The sequence below is a fragment of the Gymnodraco acuticeps genome, unplaced genomic scaffold (assembly GCF_902827175.1).
Source record: "Gymnodraco acuticeps unplaced genomic scaffold, fGymAcu1.1, whole genome shotgun sequence".
NCBI lineage: Eukaryota > Metazoa > Chordata > Actinopteri > Perciformes > Bathydraconidae > Gymnodraco > Gymnodraco acuticeps.
Genome location: NW_022990999.1, coordinates 813199 through 831009, shown reverse-complemented (window position 1 = coordinate 831009; position 17811 = coordinate 813199). Strand labels below are relative to the sequence as shown.

The window sequence follows — 17811 nt, the reverse complement described above, 5'->3', positions numbered from 1 at the left end:
TGTACACTTTGATCATGAGTGTCATCTTAAGTATGGGGAACATGGAGTGTGTTACCCCATAGTTAATGCTTGCTCAGCTGCCATCACAATTCCTACACGCCACTTTGAAAAGGCGAGTGAATTTGAGGTCAACATGACCGAGGCAATCCTTGCTGGGTTTGAATTTAACCTGCACTAACTAAACCGTGTCATCCTACCAGCATTATTATTGTAAATAGTTTAAGAAATGTAATAGCATTATTTCATAAAAATGCTTCTCTGGCCGTTGGAATATATCTTTATTGTTTGCTTGTTTTTATCTTTATTTTGTCCATTCTTATAAATCTTTTTGTTATATCCAATAAAGACAACACATTTGACAGTGGCCCTTTTTAGTTTATTAGAGCAAGCCGTGTGGCAGCAGGTTTTTGTTCCAACAGAGCAAGAGCACACCTTATCCAACAAATCAACATGTGACAGTTCAGTTGACAGAATCAGTCGAGTCAGGTGTGTTCCTGCTTTGTTGAAATGAAGACCTGCAGCCAGACCCTTTGTCTCAGCATGACTGAAGATTTAAACCAGGTAAGCACGGCAAAGGAGGTATTGGTTTATTGTTGCTTCTTCAGTTTGTCCTTCATTTTCATCCATTAGACACTGAAGCTCTGCTCGCTGCTGTTCATCCAAGGGGTACTGAAATTCTGGGACCACTACCACCCCATCCACATCTTCTCCATAATCTGCTGCAACATCCCAGTCAACTTCTGGCTCTTGGATGTCCTGAAAGTTGAAAAAGACAGAGGCTATCAATATAAGAGAACAAGTCAACCTGTACGGCTCTGCATTTTTATGAATTTATATGTAGTCCAGTTACTAGCTTAGAGTTTACAATAATAACACATTTTCAGGTTATTTATCAGTTCTAGAAGATGTGTGAAATAGAGAAGCCAGTAGTAGGCCAAAATCCTTCTTTAACAGTTTACTTTGGATTTACAATTCAGCCTACTATTCAAGTGTACAAAGTTGTCGCAAATATAACCTCAAGATTCTCTGGTTGGTTGATTGGGTGAAGCATCATTCCAGTGTGCCACAACTGCTCCGGAGTTCGATTCCTTTCTGTTCTGAGGGGGTGGTTATTCCATCCCTCCACAAAAGCCTCCAGGTCTCCCTTAAGTTTGGGAAGAAAGGTCATGTGGACAGCAAAAAGGTCTTCTGTAAAAGACGGGAAATAATTTAGTGTATTGACAGGTGAGCTTTGAACACATAACATTTAATACAAAACCATGAAATTGTGTTTTTATACATTGTCACAATAAAGTATGTGCCAACATGTTTAAAGTTGATTTAGCTATAGTTATGCTGGGTCAACAATGTTCATTTCAGTGCCCCAGACATTTTAAAGCTAGCTAATCAGTGATATTCACCAATCGTACAGGTCCCAGTACCTTACTGGTTTTCCCCATCCGTACCTCTTGAGGACACATCAAGAAGGCCATCCATCTCCAGGCTGTGTAGTGTGTTGTAGTATTTTGATGTGACACACGTTCTGACGTCACGCCGCAAACCTTCAATCCTACATATAACAGTGCATCGTTGTTAAACATCAATGATATGTTAAATTGTCTTTTGGCAAGTCAAATAAATAAATATACAAAATAGACCTTGAAGGCATATAATGAAACCTTTGATTGTGGACGCTTTTTCCTGACATGAAGCTTCCTTGATCAGTTCCCCGGACATTGAACATGTATCGGGTAATGTCCACATTCTCCACACCCTGATCAGCTCTGACCCTGTAGTGTACACACAGATGACCAAAGTTAAAACAAATCCATCTGTATTGTACATTACAAGCAATAAGTATGCATTCCCTGTCATGTTTTGTCTGTGTATGAAGACTTAACATAAAGATGATAAAAATAAATATGTTTAGCATATGAGATCACTGAAAATGCATGAAATTGTGGGACTTTTATGAGAGAAGTGGGTGCATAGAGAAAATACAATATAAACAATTGTTCTCAGTTAACCATCTGTGTCAGTACATTATAGCTTATAAAATGTACCTTAAGGGTATGCCATGCTTCTCAGTTGCTTCTTTGAAGGCAGAAAATGCTGTTAATGCACGATTGTTGGTTGCAGCTTCCAAGCACATTACCTGTGTAATTATATGAAATGTTTCCAATATATAAAAACACTTTCTTATATTCTGGCAGAGATGTTCACAAGTCTTTTTTTGCAAGTTCAAGTCTCAAGTCTTTGGTCACGAGTCCAAGTCAAGTCTCAAGTCTTTGTGGGGTGAGACTTGATCAAGTCAAGTCTTTGGTCACGAGTCCAAGTCAAGTCTCAAGTCTCTAAAAAATAAAAGTCTCATGTCTCTTCTGGTTGTAATAAGCCTTCTATTGTCTGCTGCTATCCAGTCTGTTAAGAATACTGCACAGCTATATCTAAGACATTCAAAGCATTGACTGTATTATTATCACTCCTATATCTATTAGCATACAGTATCAGTACTGATTAGTTGTTTGTTATATGATCACTTTAAACAGGCTATTGCAATGCAATATGAGGAAAAACATCACACTTTAGCTAAATGCAAACAACTTATAAGCAAAACACTTCAGAATCAGAAATCAGTATCGCAAATACTTTATTAATCCCCTGCAGGGAAACTGTGTTAAAAGTACTTAAAAAGTAAACATTTGTTCTGTGCCATTTGCAACTAAAAAACTATTGCTGCATTATTATCTGAAATATACTGAAGTGGTGATATTAAAACATGACCTGTTCCAAAAGAGATATCTACCATTAACACCATTTACCAGCCAGATGCTGGTAAATCATGCAAGTGGCTGGTACTGTATGTTGCACGCACCAGCCAAAAATAACAATGGCAATCTATTGAGTGGCTGGTAACATTTCAACATTCACTAGGCTAGCCATTTGGCCAGTGGGCAAAAATGTTAAAATTTGACCTCTGCAACCGTATTGTTTAATTACACTGTGTCTCTAATTACATCTTTTAAGTCTACTATAAATAAACATATTCCTCTATCCTCTCACTCAAACCCAGTGTAATGGTAACCTGATAAACCTGTAACATTAACGTTACGTGGTCAACAATAAACCTATAAACCGACAGATGTATTTATGTATGTAACTATGTATTTTTCTACGTTTAACGTTAGCCAGTAGATGGTGGCAGCGGAACGTAATGATTAATGTTACCGACCTTTTTTATGTCATGTCAAGAGTTGGATGTCAACGCCACTCAACGCAAACAAGTGTGACAAGCAAACATTCACTCATCTTTTCAAATATTCAGTTACAAAGCTAGTAGCAAGCTAAGTTAACATTACATAGCTGATGCTGAGCTAAACATGTTTGCTAACCGTCCATATGCGTTAATGTGACTGACCTCTCCGGGTGAGTTTTCAAGTGCCTGATGAAATTTGACGTTGTTGCACCAGTATCCTTGATTTTAATATTGCAGACTTTGCAGTGTGCGCTCCTTTTGTTGGTGCCGCCGGCGTTTTGTTCGAAGTTTTTATAGTTGAACCTAATTACAAGCGGTACAGCTGCAGGTGTGCCGCCGGTCGCCATGGTGTTACCATGATGTTAATGTTAAAGGTGGGGTAGGTAAGTTTGAGAAACCGGCTCGAGATACACTTTTTGTTATATTCCATGGAATGCTCTTAACATCCCGATAGCAATGAATATCTTAAGTGCTTTGACAAAAAATCCATAAAAACATTTCATCTGTGGAAGCCGTAATACTGTAAAAAGCACGACCAATTATTTTAGCCGGCCCGGCTATAATAACTGGATAGCCTACCTGTCTGTCAGCCTCCCATCGGGGCACAAACTTACCTTGTGCCCTCATTGGTCATGTGCGCGTTCGTGTGTGTTGGAGGAGGGGCTCTGTAAGGAAGTGGCAGATTTTCTCCGGTTGTTAATTTTCAAATTCTAGCGATCTCGAGCCGGTTTCTCAAACTTACCTACCCCACCTTTAATACGCCAAAAATAGAAAACACAATGATTGTTCACGAGTCCCAAAACACGAGTCCAATTCGAGTCCGAAGTCTTTTGAGCAGGAGTCCAAGTCAAGTCTGAAGTCTCTGTGTGTGTGACTTAAGTGCGACTCGAGTCCGAGTCACAAACTCGAGTCCCCATCTCTGTATTCTGGTCCCTGCAAATCTTAAGGAAGAGCATATTGTAATGTTTTTGTAATACTGGAACACCAGTAAAAATATAATGTACATCTGAAAGCAAAACCTACTTCGAAAGAGAATATCAAATCATAAAATAACATTTGTGTGTTATGCAATCCTACCTTCCTGGAGAAGCCATCCACTGCACCAAACAGTACAATGTTGTACCTGGTGAACAACACATAGTACAGCCCTATGTTAATAATGTCTAATTGATTTTTTGCAGAAAATATAAATATCAACTTAGAATTTAGCAAAGATATTTTAAAAGATCTCTCCAAAAGTACTAACCTGATCAGCTTGTGATTGGTATCAATATGCCACAGTGAAAGGGGGCCCCTGACAGAGTATGTTCTTCTCACAATGCAGTTCAATCCTGCAAGCCTGGATAGAATACCCAAGGAGTCAACACGGTGCATTGATGCCATCACTCTCCTCCACTGGACGTGCATCCCCATTGACAGCAGTCTGCCTTTCACCATCCTATAGCCCGCTGTTGGCATTTCAATTTTTATCCTTTGGACTGCCTGGTCCAGCTCCTGGTCAGTGGCATCAGTGTATCTTTGTCTGCTGTAAAGACGATATTCCCTCATCCGCCTCTTCACTGTACTGCTTGAGACACATAGGAACCTTGCGATGCTCTCCACGGACATATTCAGTTCCAACAGATGCTCCAGTCTCTCTTTTCAATATCGTACCTGGGACGTCCCTGGGACCCTGCTCCAGATTCAATTTCAGTGTGATGGCTTCTATCCTCAGCCTCTTCAATATAGATTTTCACCAGCCTATGAAACTCCCTTAAGGCCTGTAAGGCAAGGCAAGGCAAGTTTATTTATATAGCACTTTTCAACACAAGGCAATTCAAAGTGCTTTACAAAAAATGAAAGACATTAAGAAAATGGCATCGAAAATCAGTCATTAAAAAGAAAAGCTAATAAAATAAACATTAAAAGAAAAAATACATGGATAAAAGTTACAGTGCAGTCTAAGATATGAATAGTTCAATTAAACATTAAAAGAAAAAGTACATGGATAAAAGTTACAGTGCAGTCTAAGATATGAATAGTTCAATTAAAAGCAGCGACAAAAAGAAAAGTCTTCAGCCTGGATTTAAAAGTAGTCAGAGTTGCAGCGGACCTGCAGGTTTCTGGGAGTTTGTTCCAGATATTTGGAGCATAATAACTGAACGCTGCGTTACCATGTTTAGTTCTGACTCTGGGGACAGAAAGCTGACTAGTCCCTGAAGACCTGAGAGATCTGGATGGTTCATAATTTAGCAGGAGGTCAGAAATGAATTTGGGCCTAAACCATTCAGTGCTTTATAAACCAGCAGCAGTATTTTTAAATCTATTCTTTGACACACAGGAAGCCAGTGTAAAGACTTCAGAACAGGAGTGATGTGATCCACTTTCTTAGCGTTAGTGAGGACTCGAGCAGCAGTGTTCTGAATCAGCTGCAGCTTCCTAATAGATTTTTTAGTGAGACCTGTGAAGACACCATTACAGTAGTCGAGTCTACTGAAGATAAAAGCATGGACAAGTTTTTCCAAATCCTGCTGTGACATTAGTCTTTTAATCCTAGATATATTCTTTAGGTGATAGTAGGCTGATTTAGTAACTGTTTTAATGTGACTGTTGAAACTCAGGTCAGAGTCCATGACTACACCTAGATTTCTGGCTTTATCTGTTGTTTTGAACATTGCAGACTGAAGCTCAGCGCTAACTTTTATACGTTCTGACTTGGCTCCAAAAAGCATTACCTCAGTTTTATCTTTGTTTAATTGGAGAAAGTTCTGACACATCCAGTCATTGATTTGTTCAATGCACTTACTCAGTGTTTGAATTGGAGCATAGTCTCCTGGTGAAATTTGTACGTACATTTGTGTGTCATCTGCATAGCTATGGTAACTTATGTTGTTGTTTTTCATTATCTGAGCCAGTGGTAGCATGTAGATGTTAAAGAGAAGAGGCCCCAAGATGGAGCCTTGAGGAACCCCACATGTCATATTTGTTAACTGATGTGTATTTACCTATAGAAACAACGTTGTTTCTGTCCTTAAAGTAGGATTCAAACCAATTTAGAATTGTTTCCGAAAGTTCCACCCAGTTTTCCAGTCGGTCTAGTAATATGCTGTGGTCAACAGTGTCAAACGCAGCACTGAGATCTAATAATACTAACACTGAAGTTCTGCCACTGTCTGTGTTTAAGTGGATGTCATTAAAGACCTTTACAAGAGCAGTCTCAGTGCTGTGGTTTGGACGAAAGCCTGACTGGAACACATCGAAACAGTTATTTAAATGCAAGAAATTACTCAACTGTTGAAAAACAACTTTTTCAATGATTTTACCTAGAAATGGGAGGTTTGATATGGGCCTGTAATTGTTCATTACTGAAGCATCTAGATTATTCTTTATTAAGAGCGGTTTAATGACTGCAGTTTTCATGGCCTGTGGAAAAATACCTGAGTGAAGAGATTTGTTTACTATATGAAGTAGATCTGAGGCCATGCAAGGCAAAACATCTTTGAAAAATCCTGTTGGAATAATATCAAGGCAGCAGGAGGAGGATTTCAGAAGTTGTATAATGTCCTCTAGGTTTTTATCATTAATCTGATGGAATTGTGTCATGGTGTTTGAATTGATGTTAAGTTAGACCCTCCAGAAAAACGCGGGCAAAAATCCTTGATTATGCGATCAAACATGCGGGGTTTTATGTGATTTTATGCGGTGAAATTGCGAAATATGTAGCAGAAATGTTCGTCTGTAAATGAGATGGATTAGATTTTTTCATCTTGGTGAGGAGAAACTCTCGTGTGAGTTCCATACGTTCACTCTACGGTGTTGTTTACCTTCTGTGATGCGCGTAGACCATAGACTGTATATATAAAGGTCAAGACGAGTTAACTTTTTTTTTTCTCAATTTTGTGTGGAAAAATGCGGGGATAATGCGGCCTTTTGATAAATATGCGGCTTTTTTTAAATCGGCGCCATTTTGCTGATTATGCAGTAAATTCTGCGATCGCAGAATCGCGTTTTTCTGGAGGGTCTATTAAGTGGACACAGAGACAACACATTTGCTGTTCCTGATGCAGAGGCACTGACTGCTTGTCTGATTTTCTGAATGTTGTCAGTGAAGAAGGAGGCAAAATCATTGCACGCCCTGGTGGATATCAATTCAGAGGCTACTGACACTGGGGGTTAGTTAGTCTGTCAACGGTAGCAAACAAGGCACGTGCGTTGTTTTTGTTTTTGGTAATGATGTCAGAGAAGAACGATTGTCGTGCGTTTTTCAATTCCAAATTATAAAGGCCAAGTCTCTCTTTATAGATTTCAAAGTGAACCTGGAGATTTGTTTTTCGCCACCTGCGTTCAGCTTTTCGACACTCTTTTTTCTCTGTTCTCACGCTCATGGCCTTTCTCCATGGAGATATTTTCTTGCCAGACACTTCCTTTACCTTAGTTGGAGCAATGGCATCTATAACATTTTTAATTTTTGAATTAAAATGATCTACTAGCTCATTTACTGAGATGTTAGCAGGGGCAAGTGTGGAAGAAAAATTCTGAGTAAACATTTCCCTAGTATTTTCAGTTAAATATCGCTTTGTGGTTATCTCTTTTTGAACATTCTTGTGAACGGAAATAGAGCTCTCAAAGAAAACACAGGAATGGTCAGAGAGTGCAACATCAGTCACCACAACCTTAGAGATATTCAGACCCTTTGAGATAATTAAGTCCAGAGTGTGCCCCTTATTGTGCGTGGGCTCCGTCACATGCTGAGTCAGTCCATAGCTATCAAGAACACAAAACAGTTCTTTAGCCCCTCTGTCCTGGGGGTTGTCAACATGGATGTTAAAATCACCAACAATGACTAGACGGTCAAAGTCAATACACACTATAGACAGCAGTTCAGTAAAGTCATCAAAAAAGCTTGCACAGTATTTGGGTGGTGTATAGATATTTAGGAACAGAGCTCGAGAGGAGCATTTTTACATTACATGTCACTTGTTAGACGCTTTTTTTATCCAAAGCGACTTACATACTCAATACTGTGGGCAATCCCCACAGGAGCAATTTTCAGCTGAAGGGCCACATATTCAAAAGAAGCAAAGTTTCCATACGATGTCTTCCTGCATTGAAGGGAATCATTGAACAGAATAGCAACTCCACCCCCTTTCTTATGCATTCTTTCCTGACTCATAAAACTAAAGTTGGGAGGGGTTGATTCGATAAGAACAGCTGCACTGTTATTTTGTTCAATCCAAGTTTCTGTTAAAAACATAAAATCGAGATTGTGCTCAGTGATAAAATCATTGATTAAAAATGTTTTTCCTGCCAAAGACCTGACATTTAATAAAGCTAGTTTAAGTTTGTTAAACACACTATCAGTCATGTTTTTTGTAACAAGCTGTGGCTGACATGGAATCACTGCTAAATTAGATAAACTCACACAAACGTTTGAGCGCTTCCTGTTTCTAAGATGATTCACCGCTCTTAATATATTACCTATCAACACAGATATCGGCAAAGCTACTGGCAGGCAGGGCCCCGACATGTCCTGGAAAGAGTTGAGAGTGCCATACGCCCTTGAGCCTGGACCCAGCACATATCAGTAAGAGTTTGTTGTGTTTTGTACACACACATCCTTATCAGGCTTCGGAGACTGCAGATGCTTTCTTGAAGGGAGGGGAGGTGGTTGACGTAGGCACAGTGATGGAGACGGGGGAGATGGTGCGGGGGTAGAGGACATGCTGCCAGGTGGGGAGGTGGTTAACGTAGGCGCGGTGATGAAGACGGGGGAGATGGTGCGCGTCTCTGCAGTGATTTTGGTGGGCATCGTTGAGGAGCGGGGGTAAAGGACATGCTGCCAATCCTGCGTATCGTATTACTAGACCGACCGACCGACTGGAAAACTGGGTGGGACTTTCGGAAACAGTTCTAAATTGGTTTGAATCCTACTTAAAGGACAGAAACAACTTTGTTTCTATAGGTAAATACACATCTGAGTTGACAAATATGACATGTGGGGTTCCTCAAGGCTCCATCTTGGGGCCTCTTCTCTTAACATCTACATGCTACCACTGGCTCAGATAATGAAAAACAACAAAATAAGTTACCATAGCTATGCAGATGACACACAAATGTACGTAAAAATTTCACCAGGAGACTATGCTCCAATTCAAACACTGAGTAAGTGCATTGAACAAATCAATGACTGGATGTGTCAGAACTTTCTCCAATTAAACAAAGATAAAACTGAGGTAATGGTTTTTGGAGCCAAGTCAGAACGTATAAAAGTTAGCGCTGATCTTCAGTCTGCAATGTTCAAAACAAAAGATAAAGCCAGAAATCTAGGTGTAGTCATGGACTCTGACCTGAGTTTCAACAGTCACATTAAAACAGTTACTAAATCAGCCTACTATCACCTAAAGAATATATCTAGGATTAAAAGACTAATGTCACAGCAGGATTTGGAAAAACTTGTCCATGCTTTTATCTTCAGTAGACTCGACTACTGTAATGGTGTCTTCACAGGTCTCACTAAAAAATCTATTAGAAAGCTGCAGCTGATTCAGAACGCCGCTGCTCGAGTCCTCACTAACACTAAGAAAGTGGATCACATCACTCCTGTTCTGAAGTCTTTACACTGGCTTCCTGTGTGTTGTTAACTGTGATGGTTATTCTCGCGTCCAGGAAAGAGAAGCTTAAAAAGGAGACTAAATGGAGTCTCTGAGATGTTTTCAAATTGGTACTTTAATTAATAAAAAAAGGCACGGTAAAGTCACAAACAGGATATTTTCCAACAGAAATACAGCTGTGCATCTGGCCCTTGTTAGCAGAGAAAAGAGGCCGAACCCCTCAGGTTTCGTTGTTTATATAGCCTCTCCTGGCTCCTCCCTGGGGGCCGGCTCTCCGCGTATTTAATGTCCGTTGTTACGCATATCACAGGATACAGACATTGTACATTCAATATAATCTAAACACGCCTTTTCTTGTCCTTAACTCTTTCATGACTTTTCATTTAACACATTCTAAACGCTGTAATCAATACTCCAAAAAATACAGGAAATCCTTCACAGCAATTTGATTTCCGGTCGTTCCGAATGTTGTGACATGCTACCCACATCTGTAAACGATAACGTACTCAAATAAACTGTACCTTCATTTAATATCCAACAATAATAATATCTCGACGTCTATAGTTGTAGTGTTGAAATCAGTAGGTTTCGGTGTGCAACATCATATCATATCGCTGCTAAATTCACCTCTATAGGAAATGGTATATTAGCCTCATGCTAAATGCTAACCGGAGGTGAAGGATTTTCAGAATAAAAGTCTAACTGGTTGTGCACAAGAACTTCTGGTTTTTCAGTATAAAACAGCATTTAAACTAAAGGTACATTTAAGGTACATTATGCCATCAAAACATTGATTTTAATTTCTAACAGTGTCAAAGAATAGATTTCAAAATACTGCTGCTGGTTTATAAAGCACTGAATGGTTTAGGCCCAAAATACATTTCTGACCTCCTGCTAAATTATGAACCATCCAGATCTCTCAGGTCTTCAGCTTTCTGTCCCCATAGTCAGAACTAAACATGGTAAAGCAGCGTTCAGTTATTATGCTCCAAATATCTGGAACAAACTCCCAGAAACCTGCAGGTCCGCTGCAACTCTGACTACTTTTAAATCCAGGTTGAAGACTTTTCTTTTTGTCGCTGCTTTTAATTGAACTATTCATATCTTAGACTGCACTGTAACTTTTATCCATGTACTTTTTCTTTTAATGTTTAATTGAACTATTCATATCTTAGACTGCACTGTAACTTTTATCATGTATTTTATTAGCTTTTCTTTTTAATGACTGATTTTAAATGCCATTTTCTTAATGTCTTTCATTTTTTGTAAAGCACTTTGAATTGCCTTGTGTTGAAAAGTGCTATATAAATAAACTTGCCTTGCCTTTGTGTCTGTCCGACACCGGCATTTGTTTTCAAATGACCATGAACAGTAATTTACACACATCTGGCTAACTCCCTAGGTATATGCGGGTGTTCCCACAAGAAGTTAGTTTAATCTTAATCTCGATGTAGGCCCTAGTGCTAAATGCTGTCGGACGTGCACCGGAATGAACGTCACTATCATAATATCTTCTGAAAACAAATGCCAGTGACACACACACACACACACACACACACTTCATAATGCGCCTTCTCCTCGTTTTCCCAGCATTCACTGGATTATCCGTAAATCATACAAACAAAACCAAAACGTTGATTTATCTGTTTTCCCGTTTCGGTTTAAAAACTGAATAATGTCGTTTTTTTGGTTTTCCGTTTTTCCGAAAAACCAAAAAACGACACCGGTTCTTTTTTTAAACGTTGTTAATATATTTTGGATGCATATTGTTCTAGTATTTGTTCAGGCTGTTACATACAATTAGCCTCTGTTGCTGCCTGCTGCTGGTGAGTAAATATTAAAATCAGTTAAAATTGACAACCGGTCCGCGATTCTTTTTTAATGTATCTGCCGGTCCTTGGCACAATAAAGGTTGGGAACCCCTGCTCTAAAGAAAATGACTGGAACTCAAGACCAGGTTTGATCTGCTGACAACACATTCACTTATAAAACAAAAGACCATGTTCTATATCCATGTAGACAAGTCAGACAAAATGCAAAGCATTTCCAGTATCAAAAGGTAAAATGTCCATACAACATCTGACCACACACAAAAGCTACTTCTACTTTCAGCTCTACACCTAGAGTCTCAAACGGATGACAGTGAAATTCCAAATGTTTTAAGCAGTCTCAATATTCCCAAACTTTCACCTGACTTCAGGAGGACGTTGGAGGAGCAAATATCTCAAGCAGAAATAATTTCTGTTACCTTGGTTGGTTATTGGCTAATGGTTACACATGCCAAAAAATCGTCATGACATCATAAAGTGGCCAAAATCTGATCAGCTCATTTTCAGACAGGTTTTTATATAAGTGAGCGAATCTTTTTTCCTGAAACATTCAGAATCTCTTTACACAGAGGGGACACATGTTTATGTATAAAATACATGAACAAGTGGATTTTGCATAATAGGTGACCTTTAACTGGTGGATAGAGTTGCTGCTGGGGGGTTGAGATCAAGCCCCCAGGAAGTGCGCCGGACTCAGATGAAAATATTCGTGCTGGCCAAACGGCGGTACTACACTTCCGTTTGGTTGTCAGGCCCGGAAACACTTTTTCCCATTGACTTACATGGGGAAAGAGTGGTCTGTAAATCGTTGGATAATTTTTTTTAAACTAAATAAACTACCCAGTATGAACACGTGTATAGCCCTTATTAAAAACATTCGTTCCTCAAGTTGTAATAATGTGCTAATAACGTTATTCTGAGAGTTATTTCCCTCTGCATTATGAACGCGCATCTAACCCACGGGACCGCGCCGCCCGGCACGTTCATGTTACGTGTCCCGACCAATCAGAGCACACTGTGCTCACAGGAAGGGTGGGGGCTGGAGCTATTGGAGCTACAACGAGCCGTTAAAGGCAGAGAGTGAAATTCAGTGAATACAATACACGTAGTTTACAGAGATGCTGTTTGAGAAACCAATGTGAGTTGCGTTTATCTTTACCCATGGATGCACAATAAGAACGGACCCATATCGTCTTACTGCCACCCCACGGAGCTGTAATAATGGATATATTTGCTATAATTCATTATCATACTACATGGGCTGTATGATTAAATCTTGCACCGTAAATGTTGTATTAAATAAAGTTAATATTTCTTATTATATATATATATATATATATATATATATATACAGTGCAATCATTATTTCATGCTAAATGAAGCTCTGTTGCTTGGATATCACTAGACCCTGTTACAGCATAATATAAGTACATAACGATTGATGTGTACATTAGCATAATGACTAGCTAGCCGCTAGCTGCTAACTGCCACCTCGTTAATATCAAATCCATCATAATAACAAATCATTACCATGCTGTCATGAACGTGCGGTGCTGTTACGTGTACGCAAATTTACGTGCTTGATGTGCATTTTGGTTAAAGTTGCGCATGCGCTATGAGCGCACATACGGGTACTTCTCAGGCATGCCGGGTAATCTGTGACGTTTCGCTCTCTCAAAAGTTGGGCAATTTTATCATCATGCGCCAATGAGCAACTCTCATAGGAATGAATGAGGCCCCGCCTCCCACGCTTTATCCAGTTCTTATTATACATCCATGGTTGAGATGCACAGGGTGCAGAGGAGACACTGCACACAGCTGATTGACAGAAACACAAACCACAAAATAAATAAAATGAATTATAAACAAAGCCCCAACTGTTTGTGCAAACCCAGCTTGATTACACTTATACTATCATTTCTTAAAAGGGAAGGACATTACGTCACCCTGATGATGTTTAAAACCCGGATTAGGGTCCTCTCGGGCATAGGCGGCGCGTGAGGCTCAGGTTTGGGAAGTGTTACGTTCCCTATTGGGCTAGGGGGACCAAAGGGACATGACACGACCAGATTGGAATTGGTATGTGTTACCGGTGATTTATTTGTAACCAAAACAATGAACACAATAATATATACGAACAGCCTGGACCAACAACGGACCAAACTGTTACGATTTAACAAAAGGAGAACTCCAAAAGAGAGTTGCACAATATGATACAAAAGAAAGAAAGTACCTCACTTCTAAAGTGGAACAAAACACTAAACAAAATGAGGCAGTGTGGGAACACAGCGGTGGCTGGTCAACAGGTGCTAATCACCTGGGTCTAAGCAATACTTCCACAAATGCTGATCTACAGGCGCTAAGCTAACCTGGGTCTAAGCTGTTTCACAATGTCCAGAATCCTAAATGCTGTTCTACAGGAGCTAAGCAACCTGGATCTAAGCAATACACACACACAAACCCTATACTAAACACAGAACACTACGACACACTGCTAATCAGTGTGCTCGCACAGAAACCCTACTGAACACACTGCTAGGCAGTCTAACGAGGCACAGAATACACACGGCTAGGAAGTCTAAGGAATCACAGAAGATGGCAGTATCACAATGAGAGGCTTGAGGCGTCTGTCACACAATACAGAGCCTCCAGAATGATGTCCGTGCCCGGCCTTTGTACTCCTCCCACGGATGACGTGGCAGAAGCGGGCGGGTTCGGGACGGCCAATGACAGCAGAGGAACTGCACAGCTCATTTACATATGCACACACAAACAGAGTTAATGGCATAACGAAAGTAGCGGCTGTAACACCCCCCCTCCCTTAAGACACAAACCCCACAGGGTTTTTGTGAACCATAACACACACTACCCAATGAACACATCACTACAGTCTGGACAGGGCATCCGCAAACACGTTCTCTGAACCTTTCTTATGGCGGATTTGCAGGTTGTAGTCCTGGACGATCAGAGCCCACCGCATGAGACACTGGTTGTGATTATACATGCGGGACAAGAAGACAATGGGGTTGTGATCAGTAAACACTGCAACTGGCAAAGAACTGGACCCGACATAAACCTCAAAGTGCTGGAGAGCTAACAACAAAGCAAGGGTCTCCTTTTCAATGGTAGAGTAGCGGACCTGGTGTTTGTTGAACTTGCGGGAGAAATAACAGACAGGATGATCAACTCCATCCGCATCCTCCTGCAGTAAAACAGCACCGGCCCCCACTGCACTGGCATCCACCTCGAGTTTAAAGGGTTTAGCAAGATCGGGAGCAGCGAGCACAGGAGCGTGACTTAAGAGTGTCTTTACACACTCAAATGCATGTTGGCACTCAGGGGTCCAAACGTAGTCCACCTTGGGACTTATCAAATTAGTTAGGGGTTGGGCTACAGTGGAAAAGTTGCGGCAGAAACTGCGGTAGTAGCCTGCCATACCGAGAAAACGGCGGAGGTCACTCCTGGTGACGGGCACCGCACATTCAGCCACCGCAGTAACCTTAGCTTCCACTGGTCTGACTTGGCCTTGCCCAACCTGCTTCCCTAAAAAGGTGACAGTAGCTTTACCAAACTCACATTTGGCCAGATTCAAAGTAAGCGACGCCTGTGCGAGCCGGGTGAATACCTGCCCCAGGATCTTCATGTGCATCTCCCACATGGGCGTATACACAATAAATTCATCCAGATACGCGTTACAATTACTTATCCCTGATAGGACGGTGTTCACCAATCTCTGGAACGTAGCAGGAGCATTACACATACCAAACGCCATGACTGTGTACTGCAGAAAACAGTCAGGCGTAGCGAAAGCGGAGATTTTTGAGGCACGGTCCGTTAAAGGTACCTGCCAGTAACCTTTAAGCAGGTCCAATTTACTGACGTATCTAGCGGAACCTAAGTTGTCGATGCAATCCTCCATTCTCGGCAATGGGTAGCAATCGGTCACCGTAACAGCGTTCACTTTACGGTAGTCCGTGATAAAGCGCGATACAAGGTATTCAGCCTCCTGTTTCATAAGCGCGCGCTTGGTCGGATTGGCACGGTACGGATGTTGTTTAATCGTCCTCTCGCCTTTTACATCGATGTCATGCGTTATCACATTAGTTTGTGTCGGGACATCATGGAAAAGGCTCGGGAAACGATCCACCAACTGGGTTATGTCCTGCTGCTGCCCCTCCTGCAGATGACCTAACGTAGTTGGCAATGTCTTTACCATCTCCGAGTTACATAACCGAGCACCCGGCTGGTGATGTGAACGCATCACCAAACCGTCGTCAGATGGGCTGGAACTATCTGTAACTATTAATGCGGAAGCAGCTACTCTTTGATTAGCCAAGCCGGCCGGCGGACTATCAGTGGCAGTGCGTGAATAATAACGCTTCAACATGTTCACATGACAGACGCGCGTTTTTCGTCGTCTCTCTGGAGTACCAATCACGTAATCTGTGTCACTGAGACAATCACGGATTTCGTACGGGCCGAGGAATTTTGCTGAGAGCGCAGCGCCGGGGATAGGCAAGAGTGCGAGGACCTTGTCACCTATTTCAAAGTGCCTAGGGACAGCGGCACGGTCATAATTACGCTTCATGACAGCTTGTGAAGCGGATAGCGACTCTCTAGCGAGTGAATTTGCTCGGTGCAAACGCTCACGAAACTGACTAACGTAATCCAATACGTTCTTATCTGGAGGAGTATCAGCCGAAAGAAACTCATCGTGTAGGATTTTAAGTGGGCCGCGGGGCGTATGACCGAAAACGAGCTCCGCGGGATTGAATCCTAATGACTCCTGAACAACTTCACGGGCTGCGAACAAAACGAAGGGAATTCCCTCATCCCAATTTGTTTCTGTTTCCATACAGTATTTTCGCAGCATGCTTTTTAAAGTCTGATGCCACCGTTCTAACGCCCCCTGCGACTCGGGATGATACGCACTGGATATGACATGTTTTACATGTAAGATTTGAAGAACCTGTTTGAACAACTTCGATTTAAAGTTTGTCCCTTGGTCACTCTGAATTACTCGCGGAATTCCAAATGTGGAAAAGAACTTCGTCAAGGCCTTAACTACAGCTGCGGAAGTAATGCTACGCAGCGGAATAGCTTCCGGGAAATGCGTGGATGTACACATAATGGTGAGTAAATACTGTTGACCTGTTTTCGTACGTGGTAAAGGGCCAACACAGTCTATCAACACCTGGTCAAAGGGCTCACCTATAGCCGGGATGGGATGTAACGGAGCTTGCGGAATTTTCTGGTCACGCCCAAGTGTCCTGACCATTGGCTTTCATGCGCTACAGATAGTACATGTTGGCGGTATGGCGCCGGCACGACTACCTGATGCACTACACTCCAGTCAGCTTCCGCAGTAGCAGTGAGGGACCATTGGCGCACTAATATCTCCTTATCTAACACATAAGCTACCTTCTCACCCCTTGCTTTGTTATCACTCACCACCTGCTCGAAACACTTCGCAAGCGTCGGATCCGCCCTCTGCGCGGCGAGTAAACACTCTCGGGTTACCGGGAGTGTGGAACCGTCAACAGCTGGGCTGGCAGGTTGCGCTGGCGCAGCGGTCACAGCAGGGAAAGCGGAAACCGCCACTTCTGGCTTTTCCTCCGGTATTTTGTCATCTGTAAGCAATGTCCCAAACATAGTATCATTTAAGGACACATCCGAGTCACTCTTATGCACCTGCGCGCGAGTGACAGCACAAATGGGGAAAATGTGGGCATTTGTCACCTCAGGCAACACATTCTGAGGGGAATCCAATATTTCAAGTGCAGGAGTTACCTTACCTCCTGCGATGTCATTTCCCATTAAGAGAACTATACCCCGTATGGGTAATGCTGGGCACACAGCAACAGGGAAAAATCCAGTAATTAACTTAGATTGTATATGTACATTGTGTACGGGACGGGGCACGTAACCCATTTCAATGCCACATAATAGTGATCCATACCCACACGCTGATTGGTCTGAGAATGGCAGGGCCGAGGCCACAATCACTGACTGTGAACCTCCAGTGTCTCCTAGGATGCGGACGGGTCTCTGATCGTCTGACTCACCTGTTAATGATATCAACCCCTCGAACACAAAAGGCTTAAAACAGGGATCTATTTCCTCCTCATTGTCAGATGCGGAAATACTGAGTGAGTTGGTG

At 41.7% G+C, this 17811-nt stretch overlaps 1 protein-coding gene across 1 annotated transcript; it reads right to left on the bottom strand.

Moving 5' to 3' along the window:
* Positions 1 to 370: 370 nt before the first annotated feature.
* LOC117559270 lies at positions 371 to 17162 on the bottom strand. Its single transcript, XM_034235953.1, has 8 exons — positions 17103 to 17162; positions 4479 to 4992; positions 4310 to 4355; positions 2043 to 2134; positions 1659 to 1769; positions 1446 to 1549; positions 1016 to 1188; positions 371 to 756 (listed from the first exon to the last, which is right to left on the bottom strand). Exons 2-8 carry the CDS (start codon positions 4838 to 4840, stop codon positions 553 to 555), a joined length of 1092 nt encoding a protein of 363 aa, XP_034091844.1. The 5' UTR covers positions 4841 to 4992; positions 17103 to 17162; the 3' UTR covers positions 371 to 552.
* Between the last annotated feature and the right edge of the window lie 649 nt (positions 17163 to 17811).

What these genes read in the sequence shown, in the direction of transcription:
- LOC117559270 (XM_034235953.1), bottom strand. Translation starts at nt 4,840, where the DNA reads ATGTCCGTGGAGAGCATCGCAAGGTTCCTATGTGTCTCAAGCAGTACA. An exon ending in ACCAATCACAAGCTGATCAG is followed by an intron (nt 4,356 to 4,478) that starts GTTAGTACTTTT and finishes GTTGTTCACCAG; the next exon opens with GTACAACATTGTACTGTTTG. An exon ending in AAGCATGGCATACCCTTAAG is followed by an intron (nt 1,770 to 2,042) that starts GTACATTTTATA and finishes TGTACACTACAG; the next exon opens with GGTCAGAGCTGATCAGGGTG.